This window comes from Corvus kubaryi, unplaced genomic scaffold (genome assembly GCF_017639235.1).
Source record: "Corvus kubaryi isolate FWS band 111438036 unplaced genomic scaffold, C.kubaryi_AGA036_p1.0 37322, whole genome shotgun sequence".
Classification (NCBI taxonomy): domain Eukaryota; kingdom Metazoa; phylum Chordata; class Aves; order Passeriformes; family Corvidae; genus Corvus; species Corvus kubaryi.
In genome coordinates, this window is record NW_024581101.1 from 3,338,627 (window position 1) to 3,360,336 (window position 21,710).

At 41.5% G+C, this 21,710-nt stretch overlaps 1 protein-coding gene across 2 annotated transcripts in view; it reads left to right on the plus strand.

Moving 5' to 3' along the window:
• The first annotated feature begins 175 nt into the window (after positions 1-175).
• ZNF711 (zinc finger protein 711) overlaps positions 176-21,710 on the plus strand; it is a 29,252-nt gene continuing 7,717 nt past the window's right edge. The window contains exons 1-10 of one of the 2 annotated variants that reach the window (XM_042029268.1): positions 176-208; positions 2,982-2,986; positions 4,516-4,623; positions 5,438-5,968; positions 13,513-13,671; positions 14,873-15,019; positions 15,592-15,729; positions 16,860-16,907; positions 17,426-17,569; positions 18,031-21,673. In XM_042029268.1, coding sequence (XP_041885202.1) covers positions 4,545-4,623; positions 5,438-5,968; positions 13,513-13,671; positions 14,873-15,019; positions 15,592-15,729; positions 16,860-16,907; positions 17,426-17,569; positions 18,031-19,208 — 2,424 coding nt within the window. In that variant the 5' untranslated portion in view covers positions 176-208; positions 2,982-2,986; positions 4,516-4,544 and the 3' untranslated portion in view covers positions 19,209-21,673. Of the gene's footprint in view, positions 209-2,981; positions 2,987-4,515; positions 4,624-5,437; positions 5,969-13,512; positions 13,672-14,872; positions 15,020-15,591; positions 15,730-16,859; positions 16,908-17,425; positions 17,570-18,030; positions 21,674-21,710 lie in introns of those variants that run through there. The other variant, XM_042029269.1, reaches the window with a different exon arrangement.

Here is a 21,710-nt window from a genome sequence, read left to right on the forward strand (position 1 = left end):
ACAAGATGTCGGCCGGGCTGGCGGGGCGGGGAGGCCGCGGCTCGGGGCCGTGGGACGGCGTTATCCCGACCGGGACCGGGTTATTCCCGCCGTGACGGCGTTATCCCGGCGCTGTCCCCGCCTCCCGGCCCGCACCGCCGCGGGACACTCGCTCCTTTGTCCCCGCGCTCCCTCCGCCGCCTCCCCCCGCCCCGGCGGCACCGCGGGCGCGCCCGCGCCGGGCACGCGCGGGAGGGAGGGAGGGAAGGAAGGAAGAGGGAGGGATGCGCCGGGAGCCGCCGGGATGTGCCGGGAGCCGCTGGCGCCAGCGGGCACCGGCAGCCCGGCCCTTGGGCAGCCGCCGGCCGGGTCTGCCCGTGATTTTTACCACGGGAAGTTTTGTTGGTGCGACGCGTAGATGTTATTTTTTCTCCTATTTTATTATTTACTATTTTGTATGAAGAGCCTTTAGCGCGTTTCAGGCAGCAAGACAAAATCTCCTTCACTGGTTTTGTCTGTGGCGTTTTAAATGGATTTGGAGTGTAAGTGGTCGTGGTGCTTTCTAGGTGGACACAATAAAGGACTTTAAAATGGATATGCTGGTTTTTCATACCCAGTCTGTTCTCTGCCCAGGGTCTGTGTTAACCTGCGTTAATCCGTTATTTTATTAATTGGGGTTTTCTAATTAAGATTTCTGCACAAGCAGGACGTTTCTCATTGCGTTTCTGTCAGTTGCTGCATTAAAATTAGGGGGAAAAAATGAAAACCGTGAAGTGTCATCAGGGGAGGATAATGCTTTTTTCGTCTTCAGCTTGAATGTTAAGAAATTAAATGATTACACAGCATCTGGTTTGTATTTTTCAACGGTGTAGAAGTTTATTTGTTGTTACATTGCTCTATGTCTGAGCCTGGTCCTTTAGGTTTTATGCAGATCTCATATGCAGCTTATGAATATCCAAAACACCAGCAGTGCATGATGTTGTGTTTTCCTTTGGAGCATGTAAACAAGATGTAAATTATTTAGAAGAAATCCTCTATTTTGAAGGAGAGATTAAGGTCTGACCATGCAATTAGGCTTCATGTGAAAATGCACCACCTGAACCTACTGAGAATAAAGGTGTGTGTAAATTGGGGAGATGCTTAACGTTTGCAGGACCACACAAAATGTATTCCTAAAGCTACATAAATAAAGAGCATGTATTTAAGCTGTAATTGGCATGTTGTAATTGTCATTCTATAGAAATGTTGTTTATGTTATACACATTTTAAATATGGCAACAGTGCCTGGAAGCCAGCATAGGGATTGGGAGTTTCCTTGTCCCCCTGGGAACATGAATGACACCCTGTTTTTCCTGGGGAAGGTAGAAGTACTGAAGCATTGCTTGCTATCCCTCCTCCTTAAAGTGCTTTGCTGAAGATCTTTGCACTTGGAGTGTTTTCTTAAACTCTCTCTAAAATGAAAGTGTTACTGGTTATTTTGTGATACTTTTTTTTAGGAAGAGTAAGCTAAGAACAGATCAATGTGTATCCTCGGAACTTCCACCAGTTTTTCAGTTGAGATTTGCTGTTAGGTCATCCCAAACTGCCAACCATTATCCTTGATTTTAAAAAATACCATGTGCAGAAGTAGTTTACAGTTGTCAGAGAGGTCAGATATCCCTTCTTCTACTCTGAAATTCATTGCTTGTCTCAGCTGAGCGCCATCTAAGGAAGAGCTTTGGCATAAAGAGCTGAAATAGGTTGAAATGAACCTCAGGCTCATTAGAAAGAGAACGGTTATTTTTCAGAAAAGCAAAACTATTCCAGATACAGACATGTTTAAAAAATTTAGCTGTGAGACACTGCTCTGGGAATCTCGGTGTAGGTTGGATGAAATACTTCATTTTGGGATCTGATGATAATGTGCTCTTTCCTGGGCCAAGATAGCATGCTGTAATGAAAAAAAAAATCAATGAAAAAATTAATGGAATGTTGTAAAGTGAATATTTTATTGGCTGATGCTAATAAAACATTTTCACTGTCTTTAAATACCCAGAGGAGAAGGGGAATTAAGAGGAAAAACTTGAGATGTTACAAGTCAGAGGAAGAGAGGAATGGATAAGTTTGGGATTGTGACAGGGTGTGGAATTGTGGCTTTCTGCCTGATTTCTCCTGTTGCAAACCCGTGATTGGATCTGCCTGTGGTGGTGTGGGTGTGTTACACAGTGTACTACAGGAGGAAGCTGAGAAGAACCACAATTAATCACTGCGCTGCATTTTTTTTTGCTGTCCCCAATAACAAGATTTGCCTGCATATGTGACATGTGAAACTGCATCATCTGCACTGCTGCAACCTGTGAGCAGAACCACCCGGTTTGGGGGGAGCTGTGCGCCTTATCCATGGCTAATTCTTCCAGCAGTAGCAGGAAGGGCTTTTCCTGCTGTCAGTGCATTCCTTTAAGATTCCAAAGTTGATATAAAAAATAAATTTGTGATTGTGGGGTTGATTCAAGTCCATCCTTTGTCTGCAGTGAGGGTTTACAAAAACATTCTTCATAGGGTTGGTACAGCTTCAGCAGGGTTGTCACCTGTGTGTCGTTATCCATCTCTGATTTTAGGGAAGTTTAAGGGATTGCTGGTACTCCATGCACAGAAGGTGCCATTCCATAACTCTGGTTATTTTTCTAGTCCTGTTAACTACCAGGAAAATACTTTTTTAGTGATAAATTGCTTTCCCTGCAGAAATTTAAATTATAGTCCTTCTTTGTATTGAATTTTTCTATGTACCACAACATGTAATATGTGGTACACCTACTTATTTAATCTGAAAACAAGTTGCTTATTGAGAAGGAAAAAAAGTCTGGCATATTCTTCCTGTAATCTCAGATTGATTTAAATTAAGATAATTTTTCATATCCATTTACACTGAAAAAAGGATTCTCTGAATGTAAAGCCTGTGGTCAGGAAATGTTAGATACTGCCTTAATTCTCAAATAGTTAAATGAGCCATTTATGGTCTAGAGCTGCATCATATTCTGTACTAGCAAGGATTCATTAGCTACTGTGAGAATTTTGGATGTCTGTGGTGATAATTTGGGAGTGCTGGAGCATTGCATTGAGGTTCTAGAGCTGCTCTGTGATCCTTACAATGCTGAAAGAATTTGATTTTGGAGTGGAATTGAATTAGTAAAATCCTTGACAGCTTTCCTCATGGATAGTGTTTGACTTTTTTGGTAGTCTTGAATCCAAACCTCCTGGGGGTGGATCAGTGGTTTTTCCTTGCAATTGCCATCACTGGGCACCTTTGCTGGAGTAGCTCAGGAGTTACGTGAGATCCTGGCTCTTCCTGGCCCCTTGACTCTGCCTTGGAGGTGTCTCAGATTTTGGGCACTTGTTCCTACAGCTTGGCTTGTTTCATTATTCACCTTCCTTGGCTGTGCTGGCTCCTGAGGTGGAACTCACTGCAGTGGGGTTGTCAAGTGTGTTCTACCACAAAGTAATTGGAGTTTCCATCGAGGTTTGGATTTAGATGCTGATATTTAACGAATTCTTGTGGTAGGATACTGGTGATTTCTTTTATGAGATCTAGGAGAGCAAAACCAAGGTTGGTGCTGCAACAGGAAAGCACCACACTTTGGAGACTTACCCATGAAAGATTTGTGCTCCCTGCTCCTCTCTGCACCACCCAGGTCACGTAGTTCTGAGCTCTGACCCTGCGGTCGCTTCCCACAACTCCTAAAACTCCTCGTCTGCTCTGTGATAGTCACTTTTTCTGATTCTTGGATACGAGAGTTACTTTTTCTGATTCTTGGATACGAAAGGTCAGGAAAGTACAAGATTTTAGCCTTGTGCAAGAGAGATTTTTTTAGGCTGGAGATTTTTCACCTGTGAAAGTCTTGAGCGCTGTATGATCCAGTATGTGCTTCTGTGGAGTCACTTTGTCTGCACTGAGAACTCATGTAAAGTCTTTTGGGTTGCAGCAAGTTGCAAAATAATTCAGAATCCCCACATTTCAGTGTTTGGTAGCAATGCAAATAACTTGTTGGAATGCTGATTTTATCCTTCTCTCCTGTGTTTTATGGGAACAGTGTGTCAAATGATACATCCTTTCTCCTGCTCTGGGAGTGACTTTGTGTAGCTGTACCTTGTCAAAGAGATTTGGCATCCCCAATTAAATTTACGTGTTAAAATTGGTTTTGAATGGTCTCATTTACCCAAATTTTGAAAGAATTGGAAAAAGTGATACTCCCAATACTTTCTTCTTTGTAGCTCCAAACATCCAGAATCACCAGTCTTGATAATTAGTTAATGAAGCTGTACAGACAGGGGCAGAGCAGAGGTGACTGCTCTGTGCACAATTGCTAATATTTATTGTTATGCTAAGGTCAAAAAAATAGAAACCAAAATAATGAAGTTAATTATATGAAGTATTGCTGATGTTTTTCTTGAATTTGCGGGTAAATACTTCTCTGTGTTTGTCAGTGTAACACACAAATCCAGTAAAGCTGATCAACACAAGAACACTGTTAAACGTAAGTTCTCGTTTTTTTTTTATTGCAGTTATTTGTGAATGAATTTGGCTGAATATGGATCCAGGTGGCGGGAGTCTTGGATTGCAAACACAGGAATCCAAAATGCCTCACACTATGATCATGCAGGATTTTGGTAAACATTTTAACTATTAAAAATAGTGAGTAAAATCCAGGAGATGGCCTTCTCAGGTATTGGGAAGGACCATGTCTTTATACCAGGATATTTGCATTTGAATTACAACTGAATTACTGAGGAATGTTAATTTTTTTTTTCATTCTGATAAGAACCATTTCCTTGAGTGTTTTCAAGATTAAAACTGCTGTCTGTGTGTTAAAATAGTTCACTATGCGTTCTTGGTTATGTCTAGAAAACTAGTCTGCAAATACGACTGGCCAGTCCAGTCTGTTGATAAAAACCAGGTTTCTACCTCCAGCCATTCCTTGTGATGTGGCAAGTTGTTGGAAATTTTACTAAAAATATTGCATACAACCGAGTGTTTATTTTTAACAAGGCCCATGCAGTCCAAAGGATGAGTCCTTTTACTGTAACAGCAGTTAATGGTTTGTTCCCACACTTTCAGTGTCACGCAGGAGTTCTGTGAAGGTTCACGTTGCTGCTGCAATGAAATGTTTGCTAACTGGGAATTTTTAAAAAAAGAGACTGAATTGTAAACTGGCCTTTAGTTTTTAACAGATCCTCATTGTAAAACCTAAGTTTGGGACAAACTCCACATTATGTCTTGAAGTGGTATGTTTTGTTTATCTTGTACAAAACCGGCTGCTTTGGACAGTGTTTATCAGGTGAAATGCAAAATGTGGACGTTAGGATGTAACAGATTTTTACATCTGTGTTTAACTTGTCTGTGTGACAACTCCATTCCTTAGATAAACCAGTTGCTGGTGCAATAATTGTAACATTTTTCTCCTGGTTCATGGTTGTTCCCTAGTGGCTGGAATGGCTGGCACTGCTCACATCGATGGAGACCACATTGTTGTGTCAGTCCCCGAAGCTGTCCTGGTTTCTGATGTGGTCACGGATGATGGGATAACTCTTGATCATGGCTTGGCAGCTGAGGTGGTCCAGGGGCCCGACATCATCACGGAAACGGACGTTGTCACGGAGGGCGTCATCGTTCCCGACTCCGTGTTGGAGGCTGATGTTGCCATTGAAGAGGCTTTGGACACCAGCGACCATGTTTTGACTTCTGACCTGATCACAGAAACCGTGCGAGTTCCTGACCAGGTGTTTGTGGCAGACCTTGTCACAGGCCCTGAGGGACACTTGGAGCACGTGGTGCAGGACTCTGTGGCCGGGGCCGACTCGCCCACCATGGTCTCGGAAGAGGTGCTGGTGACGAACTCGGATTCAGAAGCCGTCATCCAGGCAGCTGGGGCTGTCCCTGGCTCCACAGTCACCATCAAAACCGAGGATGACGATGATGGCAAGAGCACATCTGAAGACTACCTGATGATATCTTGTAAGTTCCACAGAGGTAGATGGAAGCAGGAGGGAGCTGAGCTGGAAGTGCTCTGGTGGGGAGAGCTTCCTATAACTGGACTCTTGGAACACTCAGGGAATAGGCTGGTGCCCAGTTAATTTCTGGTGTCTGAATTTGGGGGTTTTGATGCAAAGTCACTGCTACAACAAGAAAGAGAAGGACATTGATGCTGCTGAGTGAGTGAGTGTGTATGTTTGTGTTTCTGAAACTAGATATTCCAGGAAATTTGAGAAAAACACCTTGGAAAGTTAAACATTCAATTAATTTTGAATATACTACGTTTTTTTTTTAAAAACACCTTGGGTATATTACAGTGTTATGCAGATTCGTGTAAAAATAATATGTTGGGCTTAATCAGGAGAATCCACAAGGAAATAGTTTTTTTAAGATCTCTAACTCAAAGTTTTCTCAGTGTGTCCACAAAATACAGTTTGTTTAGTGTATTAAAAATTATAATAGGCATTTCATTGTCTGTTGTGCTGTTCCGGGCTGAACTTGGAAATAAGGGGTCGTGTGCTTTAATGGATTGGCTCATTAACACATTTCAGTTCCCACGCAGCATCCAGCTCCATATGATCCTGTTGACAGGTAGCTGAAGTTGGCTGCTGAAAGAACCTTGGGTACTTTATGTTTCTTCAGTGGTTACATTATACCCAAGGTACCAGTTGTTGCTGCTACACAAATTTGATAAAATATATGATAGTTAATTTAAATTTTTTGACTTGCCCAAATCACTTACTGAAATGTGAGGAGGTCAAAACAGATTTTATTTAGTCAGAAGCAATATGTTAAAAAAAAAGTCAATGCCAAGTGTGTCGAAGTGTCAGTCTGTTACAACGAGCTGCATTTATTAAAAATTTCATGAGAGAGGACACAACTGATTCGTGATTATAATGATTTCACTCTCTTATAGTATTTATGTCCCGTATGCAAGGTGTATTTTGATATTTATTTTCATTCAGTCTAGGATGAACAGCAATTATTTTTAAAGCTTTCCATCATTACTGTGTCACTAACAGAAGTCAAAAAGAGGGTTTTTTGAAAAAGAACTTCAAAAATGAGTCTATAAATCAAATTAGACCTACAATAGAAAAAATCCTGTGTGTTTGTAACTAAGAAACACTATTTTTGCAGTCAGTTGTTTCACTGAACAAATTGCTCCTTTCTGGCAGAGAACTTAGGATGAGTTTATTCTGTAACTGGCAACTTCCCTTGTCATTTTAAGTGCAGTCATCTTTGGGATTCCTTTTGAGACAGAGGAGTGTGATTGATGCTGATGATACTGCACTTAGACCAGAGCATCTGAAGCTTTCACTTACCTGATGGCCCCACGTGTGTCTGACACATTCATGGTTTTGTCAGGTGCTCTCAAGCTTGGCTTTCACAATGTTTCAAAGCCATTTTGAGACCTAGTTTTCAGCAAATTAAATTTTTATATATGTATAATCGTGATGTGCCTGAATAGTCACAGTTGAAAGCTACATTATTCATCTAGGATTTTGTTTAAAGTAATCATTTAGATAAATTAAGGCAGTCATAGAATCTGCTAGGTTGGGAGAGAGCTGTAAGATCATTGAGTTTAATTGTTCTCCTAGCGCTGCCAGGGCCATCACTGATCATGTCTCCAAGGGCCACATCCATATGGCTTTTGAAATCCCTCCAGGGATGGGGACTCCACCACTGCCCTGGGCAGCTGTGACAGGACTGGACAGCCCTTTCCATGAAGGAATTTTTCCACTAGCCAAGCTGAGCCTCCCCTGGCCCAGCCTGAGGCCGTTCCCTCTCCTCCTGTCCCTGTTCCCTGGGAGCAGAGCCCGATCCCCCCGGCTGCCCCCTCCTGTCAGGGAGTTGTGCAGAGCCACAAGGTCCCCCCTGAGCCTCCTTTGCTCCAGGCTGAGCCCCTTTCCCAGCTCCCTCAGCCACTCCTGGGGCTCCAGCCCCAGCTCCTTTCCCTTCCTTGGACACGCTCCAGCCCCTCAATGTCCTTCTTGTCCTGAGGGTCCCAGAGCTGTCCCCAGGACTGGAGGTGCCCCAGCAGTGCCAGCACAGGTGATGGGCACTGCCCTGATCCCACTGGACACACCATTCCTGATCCAGGCCAGGTGCCATTGGCCTTTTTCCCACCTGGGCACCCCTGGGTTCATGTCCAGCTGTTGGCATCAGCACCCCCAGGGCCTTTCCCAGCTTTCCAGCCCCTCTGCACCAGCCTGGAGGTTTCCATGGGATTGTTGTCACCCAAAGGCAGGACCTGGCACCTATGAACCCCCCCAAGTGGCCTCAGCCCGTGGATCCAGTCTGTCCAGACTCCCCTGCAGAGCTTCCCAGCCTCCAGCATCAACACTCCCCCAATTTGGTGTCACCTGCAAAGCCAATCCCCTCATCTGAATCGTTGATAAAGACGAGCTCTGTTGTGTTTCCTAAGTTTTGAGCCTGTGTTGTGCCGGGAATGCCAGCCTGACCCTACAAAGTGTCTGCTATTGTGTTTTTGTCAGCAGAAATGAATCATTCTTATGCAGTTTTTAATTTTTTTTCTTACTGTTCAAATATTACCCTTGAATTTGTTTTGGTTATGGAGATAATGTGTTGTGTAGAATAGATAAAGGCCTCAATTTATCAAGCAGGTCAAAACTTCTTACTTACATTTTTTCAATTGTCAAATGTTGTAAATAAGTAAATTTTACAGTGTTTCATTTGGGGTGTATACAAAGGACTGTTGAACTGTTTTATAATGTAAATCACACCAAAGTGGTACTTTTAAAGAATTTTAGAATACTTAGTTGTCTTTTAATGAAATTTGGCATCTGAAAAGGGGAGATTTTACATAAAATGCCAGATATACCCTTAGGGAGTACTTTGAGTTGTTCTGTGGAACACATGTGGGAACTACCAAAATACTACATTTTAGGGTATGGAGCTGACTGTGGAATTTTAATTTCCCTTATGCTTGTTGGGACTTACAGCTTAAATGATAGAACCATAGAATGGCTTGCATTGGAAGGGACTTCACTGAAAGGTGATTTTTCACCATTTTGAGGTGACGTTCCCATGTAGATACTTCATACACTTCTGGTAATTACATTTTTTGTGTAAATACTATTTGGACAACAGTAAGTTCATCTTGATAGTTGTGTGATTATCTGTGTATGATTTTGTGATTGGAAATTTTCATTGGAAGATTATCACCACTCTGCAGATAAATTCAGCTTTTTCAAACCAGCTTTATAAGCATAGGACTTTAAAAACCTATTTTTGATATGTTCACAACACAGATACCGCAGGGTGTTCACGCTCCCTTGCTTTAAACCATCAGAACACCTTGGTAAAAAGGAAACGAATCCCAAATGCGGTGGTGGGCCCCTGACCCCAGCCCTTGTCAGAGTGAGATGGAGCTGGTGAGCAGCACATCCCGAGGTGCAGGGGCAGTGGGCAGTGGAGCTGAAGCCTCCCCTCTTTTGTTTTTCAGGTTTGCGATATTCAGACCCACAGCGGGTTGCCAGCCCCCGCTCCGCGTGCCGGCCCCATGCACTATTCTGGTGACCTCAAAGCCACCACTGACCCACACTGGAGCTGGCCCGGGGGTAAGGTACTGTGCCACCAACACCTCCTTTTTAGTGTCTTACACTGTTGCCTCATTTGCTAAACATTTTAGGATTCCTACTCCTCTATTTGAACCTATGGGACTTAAGTAGATCAGACATTAGAAAAACCTGGAGAATTGTCAAAGCATGGGACTTATCTTGCCCTCGTGTTGCTCCTCTGGTGGCTGTGGTATCACCAGCATAGTGCATGTGAGGCATCACATGGATTGGGAGCTGGCAATCCACGGTGAATCTGGACATCACACACCTGAAAACAGCCAAGCCAGGTAAGTTTAACACTGGGAGTGTGCTGAGTTTTCCTTTAAAGCTTCTTCACTCAGGAGGATTCAGCATCTGTTTCTGCAGGTTCTCTGTTGTGTTTTTTCAGTTAATTTTAAGGGACGAGATAATAACATGTAGTGCTTCTGGTGGGTGAGTCAGAGCTGGAAGACACTTTGATATTCCATTGACAGAAAGTAAGCATTCCCTGTTCCCAGGAGCTATACCTGGGAAAAGCAGCAGAGAATTTAGCACTGATGGGTTAGCAGTGATTGAAGGCATCTTACCTAGACAATAGAATGTTTTCATGAACTGTTTTAAAAAACAATAATATTTTGTAACAAATATTACTTGTCCTGCTGTGGTGTTTTTCTCTTACCTAAATCTGTTTAAAAGGTAGATGGAAACCATGAAATTTGCTTCATATAAGACAGCAATTTAAGCAAAAGCAATTGCCAGTTCTGTGTGTTTTGTTGTATTTGAAACAAGAAGCAACATCTTACAGATAACAGTCTATATTGGTACCATTTTCTCAGCCCAGTTGATATTTTCCAAATTTTGCTATATTACACATTTGCTTTTTTAGAAAACTGATCCCAGAGGCCCTGGGTACACAAACTCCCTGATAGGTTTCCATTTTTTTAGCTTAAATTGTAAAGACTGAGTTTTTTTGAAAATACACAGGATGGTTAATGGTGTGGAAGTAACCACAAAAGTTAAAAATACTGCTGTAAGTTTGCCCCTCTAAAACAGGACTCCCTATTTTTAAAGGATATTGAAGATTTGAGGGCTTTACCTGCAATATTAAAACACAGTATTTGAGTGTACGTGCTGTATTAGTGTTTTGGGGTTGGTTTTTATTTTTGTTGAAAACATTCTTACAAAAATTGAAAAATTCCTCATGTTTTTCCTTTATGTAAAGTTTATTGCATTGCATTTGATGTCCTGGTAACTGTCTAAAATTGTGGGATTTTTTCTTCCATTATTTCACCAGCCCCATAGTGGTGCACAGTCACTGTCACACAATATTAGTTAAATAGTTGGAAATTTTACCATAAAGAAAACTTCCTAGCACACCTGTGAAAACTGCCCTGTCCAGCGGGGAGTTGCTGTTGTTCAATAACCTCCCAGGACAAGTACTTATTTCTGTTAAACTGGTAACATGTTATGTTTATAAAATGTATAAGTTTAGAAGAAGTTGGTGTTGCTTGAGTTGCAGATTTGAAAAGAACTTTATTGCCACCTCGCAGTTCTAAATTTACAGGACAGATTACAGTTTGAAATACTCTTTTTGGCAGCATGTGTAGTCATAGAGCTGGGTATTTAATCCCTCCTTGTACTGGGAGTTACCTCCGGTCCTTCCAACACTCAGACATGCAGTGGGAGTGGTCATTGTATTAAATTAAACTTATATTTATCATTTTTCAGAACATGAATAAAAAACCTTTATAAATGTTAAAAGCCTTGCAGAAAGATAAAAAAAATAGTCTTTAATAAATTCATGCTTAGCAAATGTATAGAAATACTTATTCCAAGATAAGGGTATTTCAGCATCCCCACTTTTTTCTCTTCTGCCAGCCCCATTCTGGCAGCATAACAAATGTCAATTAGCAGGTGCAGTAACACTCCCACAGTGGATATAGAGGGGTATTAATGGTCTGCTGCTGGGAAAGTTGAGTGTCAAAGGAATATTGCAGGTCCTCTGTTGTGGCTCCCAGTGCTTGTGCTCTGACTGTTCCCAGTGTCCTGCCAGGTCACACGACCATCATGCAGCACGTCGGACTCTCACTCCTTGAGGTGTTGATGTTGCTGGCATAGATTTCAGTAGAGATTTAGAAAGGTTTTTTAATTAAAAAACAAAAACTCTCTTCCTGAGGAAATTTTTTTTCCCTGATCCATGTTTGATACTTTTTTAGCAATGGAATTAATCTTCTAGTTACAAAAAAATCCCCACCAAACAGCTAAAGCAGCATTTTTAAAATGTTTTCCTAGAGGTTTCAGGTTATAGAGCCTGGTGCTGATAACAGCAAGGGTGTGGGATCAATCCCCATATGGACCATTCTCTTCAGAGTTGGACATGATGATCCTTGTGAGTCCCTTCCAACTCAGAATATTAATTTTCATCAAAGTATAGGCTTCATAGAGGTTCTAAAATGAAACCACGTATTTACTTGTACTTACTTGCATTTTATCTAGTTCTGTCCTCAGTAACTTCTGTACTCACCTGATGCAGTCCAAGATTTGTGAATAGACATGACGTTTCCCAGTGCTGTGAGCTGGGTAGGTGTCCATGGAATCCTGTCCATGAGTGGGAAGAGCTTAGCTGGGGATTGCTGAGGTGGATTCCCACTCCCCTTGCTGCAGGAGAGGCACCCGCTCCTTCCCACCTCTCGTGATTGCCCTGAGCATTAAAGGCTTAAAGGGACTCCAGTTTAGCCTGGGCTGGAGTCTCAGGGGGTTAAAGCAGCTCTTGGGAGCAGCCACCAGTGCCCTGGGAGCAGGAAACTGGGAGGGGCTTGGGGACCACTGCAGCCATCCCAGGTAAGCTGGCCTTTCCCAGGGATCAGCGCCCTCGGCATCCCTGTGGAGTCAGGAAGCTCTGCTGTCACTTCAGTGTTCCTTTTAAGGACTTCTTTTTGCTTAGTGCACACATACTTTAATGTTATGTGTGCAGTAAGATGCTGTGTCCCTGGAATGTGTTTCATTCAGATTTTGTCTACATTTTGTGGAATTCTCCTCTATTTAGAGGACTTCCGTGGGTGTTCAGCACTGCACAGGTTTGTGTTGACCATCTGCACAGGAGCTAAATTTATCCTCAGAGACAAGTGTGTTGGTACATGTGTCAAAGAGATGCTGAGTTCAGTGCCCTCTGTGCTGGCAATATGGGGTGTATCTATGGACATCTCTGTGAATGCCCTTTTTACCAAAATATGTTGATTTTAATCGTTTGAATGTCAGGGTTTTTTTTAGAAATTAAATGAACATTTTGAATGTATAGGCCAAATAACCAGAGAGTAAGTTGTGTAAAGCATGAGGAGTCAATCTCTCATAGTAGTATTTGGATTTATTGTCACTGCATCTTTTAATCAGCTGTCTATTATGCATTAATCTTCATTATGTGTATATTTTCAAGTGGTGAAGTGGATAAAATCATAATTTCTTTTAGGGAGAAGATACGGTCAGATTTTTGATGCACACTTCTTTAGCTGGGAATATACTCCAAGTCATCGCACTCCACAAGAGTTTCAGCTACTAAATTTTAGTCACCAGTGTGTTGGTGAAACTTTTGAGGACTCTTAGACTGTGACAGGCAATTCTGGGTTAATTTTTAACACTTTCGTATAGATGTTTAATTTTAGTTATTGATACGTTTTTGCTTTCTAAGGATAATAGTTTCAGCCATAACCAGTTACCTTATTCCCTTTGATGACAAGCTCCCTCTTGTGTCCTCCATTCTGTAATTCCTGCTGTGTTTCCTGAGTTGCAGTAAAATACTGAACTTCTGGAATCTCTTATAAGTTTCTTGAGATGAGCTGCTTTTAAAGGGCACTTTTGAATACAAACCTTTCCTGTACATGGGGAGAATAGTGGAGAAAATCATGCTATTGATTGCTTTGACTTCTAAAAATGTGTTTGAACCTCATTATTATTCTCTTCTCTTTGCAGTGGATGATGTTGGAGAGAAATTGGACCATATAGGAAGCACTCCCTTGAAGATCAGTACCGAGGTGGCAAATGATGATGTTGCTAAAGATGATGGCTTTGGTTCAGAAGTTATCAAAGTGTACATATTTAAAGCTGAAGCTGAAGATGATGTCGAAATAGGTACTTTGATATCCTATTTATTCTTCCAGTTTCGAGATCTTTCTGTTTGTTCTTAATTCCACGTAATCCAGTGAGTGGAGTGTTTAGTAGAACATGACATTTGTGGAGGCTGCCCAGATGCAGCAAATGCTGGTTGTGGATTAGTCTCGAGTTCTTTTTTGATTAGCAGGGCTATTTTCAGGCAGGCAGAGCCCAAATGTAGAAGTGGCTGTGTGTCTGCAGCTGTTTTTTCAGCTGCTGCTTTTCTCTAACTTTGCAAGACACAAGTGTGTCAGTACAGCAGAGCCTCTGGAGTGGATCCCTTTTGTTGCTGGGAGCCTTTGGTGGATTTTGGTGATGATTGCAGAGAGAGGGGAGGATTTCTGGAGCTGCTGGTGAACCAAGGCACTCAGAATTGCTCTGCAGTTCCCTTTCCCCACAGATAGACCAGCACTCCCAGTGCTCTGAGGGGATGCACAGCTCACCTGTGTGTGTTCTTGAAAAAGAGAGTCCCCCTCTTGGTTGTCCTTGGAGCTGAAACCTCTGGATCATTCCCAGGCCCTGTTCCCAAAATACTGTGTGTTTCTCTGGGGATGGTCTGTCAGTCTCCAGGGACAGAAGGGACAGACCTTCTGCTCATGCAGCAGCAGGAAGAACCAAAACCTCTTATGGCTGAGAAGTAATTCCCAGCAGGGATGTTCTCTGAGCTGCTCTCAGGGAGGTGGTCCCAGCAAATCATCCCATTCCCTACTTGGGAGCACTCCCTCCCCTCGGCAGGGCTGCTGCTGGCGGTGCTGAACCTTTGCTGCCCAGCATGAGGAGCACATAGAGGAGTCTTGACCAGGAATCCGGGAATATCCACGATTCCAGGCTGTGTTTGGGGCAAGGTTAGGGTTGCAGTCAGGTTTTGGTGGGCATGGACAGCTGTGTGTCTGCAGTGGCAGCCGAGCTCCTCCTGGCACACATGGAAGGCTCGTGATCCCTGGGCAGGGGTTGGTCAGGCTTGAATTTATCAGGACATGCCCAGAGACTTTTTTCCTCATCTCTTCCAGACTATTAAACTTGCATGATTTTATGACAGACCTGGATGTAAAAACACTCAATTGGAGTTTTATGAAAAACGGTTTTGTTGTAAATGAGAAAAAAATACTGAAATCTGAAATTAATCTTACCAGTGGCTTGTTCACATTGACTTAATGTGTGTCACTTCTTTTTGTTCAAGGTGGGACAGAAATTGTCACTGAGAGTGACTTTCACAATGGCCATTCTGTAGCTGGAGTCATTGAACAAGGAGGTGTTGGGAGAATGCAGCGAGAAAAAATGGTTTACATGGCTGTTAAGGACTCTTCTCAGGAAGATGAAGATATTAGTAAGCATAATAAGAAACATTTTTGTTTCTCATGCTGTTTGTACACCCATATAACCATCATTCTCAAGGACATTTTTAATTTTTTCTGAAGAATTCTTCAGCCTGAAGTAGTAGAAAACTAAGCTCATCTTCCCTAAAAATAAAAAACAGGCTATAATTATTATAAAGTGATGTGGGTAATGCACTTTGTGCATACTGTGTGCAATCATTTCATTATTTATATTAAATTTAACATGTCCATGGATGAAGTTAATGAGGTTAGTCATACTTCTTCTTTTTCTATTTTCCTACTGTGAATTAAGCAGCTTTCTGACAAAGAGGCAAATGTCATCAGTTGCAAGTTTATGAATTTGTATATATTGGAAATTTTGTGGGCATTTGTTTTGGATTAGTATTTATTGATACATGTTTTCTCTCTTTAAGGAATGTCTGAATAAGCAATGAACCCTTAAATGCCAAAGGAAGAAAATTAATTTATAATGAGTATCAATCAGAGCGAGAGCAAATTAAATGAAGGAAAAGTTAGGACAGGCAGAATAAAATTAAAGATTTATTCTCCTCCCTTAATCCAGGCTGTGCTGAAATAGCAGATGAAGTTTATATGGAAGTTATTGTAGGGGAAGAAGAAGCCACATCCCTTCCAGACACCCAGCTTGAGGACTCTGGCGTGAATAAAACGTTTGTCCCCGTTGCTTGGGCTGCTGCTTACGGTAGGAACCTGTGCTTCTTTCCTGACAATCCCTGCCATTATTTCCTCCCTCATCCAGCTGCCAGAATCTCTGGGATGACCTCACTTTGTTCTTGGGGTTTGGAAACAGCTCCTGATCTCTGCCATCCAATGATTGCTGTGTGTTGAGTTTCATGGAGTAGAAGGAAAGCTTGTTAGGAGAAGTTTTATCTTGTTTCTGATCCCAGCTCAGATGTACAGAGTGTGTGGGGTTTGATGCTTAATATTGAAGATCTTAAACAAGAACAGACTTAGGTATTTTTCATTAGCTGGGAGGAAGGGGGAAAGACTTCAAAAAGGGAATGATAGGAATAAACATGTAAATATGTTCCTAATAATTTCAGTTTATATATGTGTCTTAAGCCTGTTAGTCCTTCAGGTGAGAAACAAAAAAGATGATTTGTTTTCAGATAGCAGAAGTGTCTTAGGATATATTGAGAATCCTGTCTATTCTTTTCTATTATTTCCTTGGATTTTGGTGTGTTAAATGTTTGTTAAGGGGGTACCAAGTTATCCATAGTTTCTGTTACAATTAGTTAAGCAAGTTAGTGAAAATTCCTTGGTGTGGTAATGAGAGCCCAGCAGCTGGGCTGGTAAAGTGCTTCAGAACCACAGAGCTTTGGCACATTACAGCAAATACTTCCAGTGCAAAATGAGGAATGTGCTCCTGAGGTATTCCTTGTGCATCTCCCAGAGCTCCATTGTGCTGAGAGGCTGATAAGGGCCAAGTCCTCTTATCTGGCTGCTTTACTCCAGAAAGATAAGGTGCTTCCATCTCAGGAGCAAAGTGTGCCTTTCAGATAACCTCTGCATGGGTATCTGAAGGGATAGATGAGGTTAAAAGTTTGCAGAAACAAGCATATTAATAATGGAAAGCAGGAGAGCCAGCAGGGTAAGCATGCAAACACAGATGGGGTGGATAAACCCTCCCAGAGATGGGATTTTGTCTCCTGAGGCTCAAGATTACACAACACTGAGCTGCACATCTCCACTTGGATGGTGTTAACCTGTTACTTATTAGCTAAGTTAGTTTTCTCTCATTATCAGGCTTTCAAAAGCATCATCTTTAAAAAGAATACTGTTTTATAATGACTAAAATACCATTTTCTGCAGGAGATGAAAGAAGGCTTCCCCGAAGATACGAAGATGGTCAAGCGGCAGGTGAGAGCTTTTAACAGCATTAAAACTAAAACTGTCTTTGAAAAAATAGACATTTCTGTGTCAGTGCTCCTAATCAGAGATGCAAAGAATGAGCCATAAATTAGATATTGAAGGACTCTACAGTCTTTCTCTACTATTTTGAATTTAAAACAATTCTAGATGTCTGTAAGCCATCGAACGGGGGTGGGGAAGTTGGGAGGCACTGCCAGATTTTTAATGTAGTTTTGCAGACAGAAAAGAGATAATGCAGTTGTTAAGAAGTAAAAACAAATTTAATAAAAATCAAAGAATATATTCAGAAAGGAATCAGTGTTTAAACAATCAGACCCTTGACTTTTGCCAGGAAAAGATAGATAGTGGTTCCTATTAGCACACTTCTTTTTGATGTATGTTGGTGGTAGAGGAATGGGCAATGCTTGTTTTTAAAAAGTAGATAATGCTGCTGTGCAATTCCAGTCGTCAGTCCCAAAGAAACAAGTTGTTTAAGGTTTTTTATGGTGTCTAATTTTTGTTTCTAGGAAATAACTTGGATACACGATTAGAAAACAAAAACGGTAATGCAACACAGTACCTGCAGATTTGTGATAGCATTAGCACTAATAGAGTGCTCAAACAAAAAACCAAGAAAAGGAGGAGAGGAGAGGCCAGGCAATGGCAAACAGGTAAACACTGGATGGTTACGGTATTGTCATGGAGTGCCACTTACTCCTGTCCTATTCCTTTTCTCTTTTTTAAGCTGATGCAGAATTAAAAGCTATAAATGATGATTTGCGTATTTCCTGTGTCCTTCCCCCCTCCAGTTCTGTGCCTAGAAAATGTCATATTTTGCTATTCAGTTAGTACACTCAGGGCTGATGCAATTCATTGGAATGTTGCAAGCTATTAAAAAGTACCCATGGCTATATTCAGTGCACATGTGATATTCCTAATCTGTTTGAGCAGTTTCTAAAACAGAACTATATAAACTATAGGTGCTGTGGATTGGTTGTTTTTAAACTACTGAGCCACTCTCTCTCTGCTGCAAGTGTAAGTGCATGAATCTGAACAGCACTTGGATGATTGAAAACTTCTTAATCAGTAAATGTGTTTCCTTCATAACTTGTTTTTGTTTGTTCAAAAACAGCTGTTATAATAGGTCCTGATGGACAGCCCTTAACAGTTTACCCTTGTCATATTTGTGGGAAAAAATTTAAATCCAGAGGATTCTTGAAAAGGCATATGAAGAACCATCCCGATCATATGATCAAGAAGAAATACCAGTGTACAGACTGTGACTTTACAACTAACAAAAAAGTAAGTTTCCACAATCATCTGGAAAGCCATAAACTTATAAATAAAGTTGATAAAACGCACGAGTTTACAGAGTACACGAGAAGATACAGAGAGGCGAGCCCGTTGAGTTCCAATAAACTCATCCTGAGGGACAAGGAGCCCAAGCTCCACAAGTGCAAATATTGTGACTATGAGACTGCAGAGCAGGGGCTCCTCAACAGGCACCTGCTCGCAGTCCATAGCAAGAACTTCCCTCATGTGTGCGTGGAGTGCGGGAAGGGCTTCCGCCACCCCTCGGAGCTGAAAAAGCACATGAGGACCCACACGGGGGAAAAGCCATACCAGTGTCAGCACTGTGTGTTCAGGTGTGCTGACCAGTCCAACCTGAAAACTCACATCAAAACCAAACACGGCACCGACTTGCCCTTTAAATGTGAGCACTGTCCCCAGGCCTTCGCCGACGAGAAGGAGCTGCAGCAGCACACAGAGCTCTTCCAAGGACATAAGACTCACCAGTGTCCCCACTGTGATCACAAGAGCACCAACTCCAGTGACCTGAAGCGACACATCATTTCAGTGCACACCAAGGATTTTCCCCACAAGTGTGAGGTGTGTGAGAAAGGCTTCCACCGGCCCTCGGAGCTCAAAAAGCATAGCGAGACCCATAAAGGGAAAAAGATCCACCAGTGTAGGCACTGTGACTTCAAAACGTCCGATCCTTTTGTACTCAGTGGGCACATCCTCTCCGTTCACACCAAGGACCTGCCTTTTAAATGCAAAAGGTGTAAAAGGGGCTTCAGGCAGCAGAATGAACTGAAGAAGCACATGAAGACCCACAGTGGCAGGAAGGTGTACCAGTGCCAGTACTGTGAGTACAGCACCACGGACGCGTCGGGCTTTAAGCGCCACGTCATCTCCATCCACACCAAAGACTACCCCCACAGGTGTGAGTACTGCAAAAAGGGCTTCCGCAGGCCCTCCGAGAAAAATCAGCACATAATGAGGCACCACAAAGAGGCCATAATGTGATAGGTGAGCTCCAGAAGGAAGCGATGTAGAAACTGTGATATGCTAATTGGGGAAAAAAATAAATCTCACGAACTGTTTCTCCTGGTTTCAAAGCTTGATATTAAACCATAACTTCACATTCTTTGTATTAAAAGTCTTAAAAAGTATTAGGGTTGGCAGGGGATCTCATAGCCCTATGATTGTTGCTTATCAGAACCTAAAGAGCACTAGAGAATGCAGAGGATGGATGAATGTCTTAAATTTGCAGAAAGATGGATGAATGTCTCCAAGTGAACAGTATTTGCCATTGCTAAGTCTAGAGGACAGGGCAGAGCTGATTGTGTGACCCATTCTGTCAGTCCCAACGTGTGTCTCCAGTATGGAAACAGATCCCTGGTGGGGTGAGCTGCAGAGGCTTTGCAAAGGAGCCCACTCTTCACTTCTTGTGCAGGTTGGAACAGGGAGTTTTAGTCAGACACTTCATCACAACGTTTTCAATTGTGCCTAGAAATTGAATTCCAGAACTGGCGAAATTTGGGGGGTGTCCCTTGTTTGTTTTGGTTTGGGGTTTTTTTTTTTAAACATTTCATAGGGAAACTTTTTGGTTTCCTTTATTAGTTTAGGTCCAAGAAGCATTTTTTTACTGGTTTTCAAAGCTGCTAACCTATTTTATTGCAGGATATGATGTTTAAAATAGAGCATTATGTTATGGTCTCAGAGGTGGTGTTCTGGTGCTAGGGTTAAAGATGTATATGTATATAATTTCCCTTTTTTTATCTGAAACTACAGTTGAATGTTGTTCAGTATGGCACATATAACAAAATTAACTTTGAATTTGACTTTTTTTTTAAAGGATAAAAATGGATGCAGCTCATAGTGTTGTGACTCAACACTAATTTTTTTCCTCGCTACTTTAAAGTCTTCTCTAAAAAGAATATTAAAAACAGTTGAAAACTGTAGGGGTTTTTTTAATTAAAATTCAAAGTACTTAGAAGTTCTTTAGGACAGTGTTCTTAACAGGTATGACAGTTACTGTCCTACCTCCTAATATGAAATTTTCCATATAGACATAAAATAGCACCTTTTAATCGATTCTTTTAAAAAAAGATCTATACCATGCTATAAACATGCATTTTCAATCTGTAAGAAAGTATATATGCAGTATTTAACCAGAAAAATCTGCTGCCACTAGAGTTTGGAGGTGGATCTTGAGTTTACAGTGTATACATTTAAAATATGCATCCCTTTAAAAATGCTTTGTGTTAGCATGCTGCAAATCCAATGGCGCTTATATAACGAGCTGGTCTAGGGCTATTTAATGAAAAACCTGGTCATAAATGTTATGCATATAATGTGTATTTTTTACTTTTTAGTTGCTTCATGTTTGCACACAGCTGTTCACATGAGAAATTGTAACTTCATGCTATATTGTGGCTTTGTGTTCCAGATAATGTTCATATTTTGTTTTTGCACCAGATGAGAATCAGTTCCTTGAGAATAAATTTTTTTTATATTTCTAAACTTCAGAAAGTTAAAATTTGGGAAATCTCTTAGACAAATAAGTGTTTTATGTGGCTGTAAAAAATGATGTACACGCTGTAAAATAAGATTGTCACTGTTCTGTGGGATTATTATTTCTAAATGTGTTACTCATCGTAACGGGCATACAATAAAACGCATCTCTTGCACTCCAGATTTTTTGGAGTTTCCTTTTCATTTCTGGTGTTTAGGAAAGTCTCATTCTCTGTAAATATGCCTAATATTTTTAATTGCATTATTCACTAATTAATATGTGATCATGTTTCAAGTAAACAGGTTACTGCAGGTCTATTTATCAGGCTGTTTAGGGGAGAACACTGGGTTTGATTTAACCCTTTGAATGTACAGGTAAGGTATTTGTGTTTGTTTTGCTTATTTCTGAAATAATTATCAAATGTGATACTGACATTCCCTTGAAATTTTTTTTTCCTTTAAGAGCACAAAAGACTTCTCACACATTTTGGGAAAACCCAGGTACGTTTTGTCTTTTTATCTGTGTAATAGAACAGCTTGCAGAATGAAATGGTAAAAACGCTGCGATCCTAAATTCCCTCTCTTTTTAGAATACTTGAATTACAACATCAGTAACAGATTAAAAAGCTGAAGAAGAACATGTGATATTAAATGAACCCTTCATCGAGGATTTCCAAGGGGCTGTGAGCCACTGAACTCGTGGGTTTTGCACAAAGAGCAGAAATTAAGCAGACAGGAACGACTTCATCTGGTTTTTGTTGCTGCTTTTCCTTGCATGCCCAGCAGTCAGAAGGGAAAAAGTCTTAGTGCTTTAAAGCTGTGGATTTCTCACAACGTCAATGCTTTGTTCCTGAATGTTACGTTGACTACATGGACTGAAGGAGTTTCTTCGTAGCAGCCTGAAGATGATCCCTGGCTCTGCCCATGGCTGTGCTGGCTCATTTTTCCACCGTGCAGATGGACCAAATAACCGGGTAATTGTTCTGTATCAGGAGGTCGATTGCTGTTCTT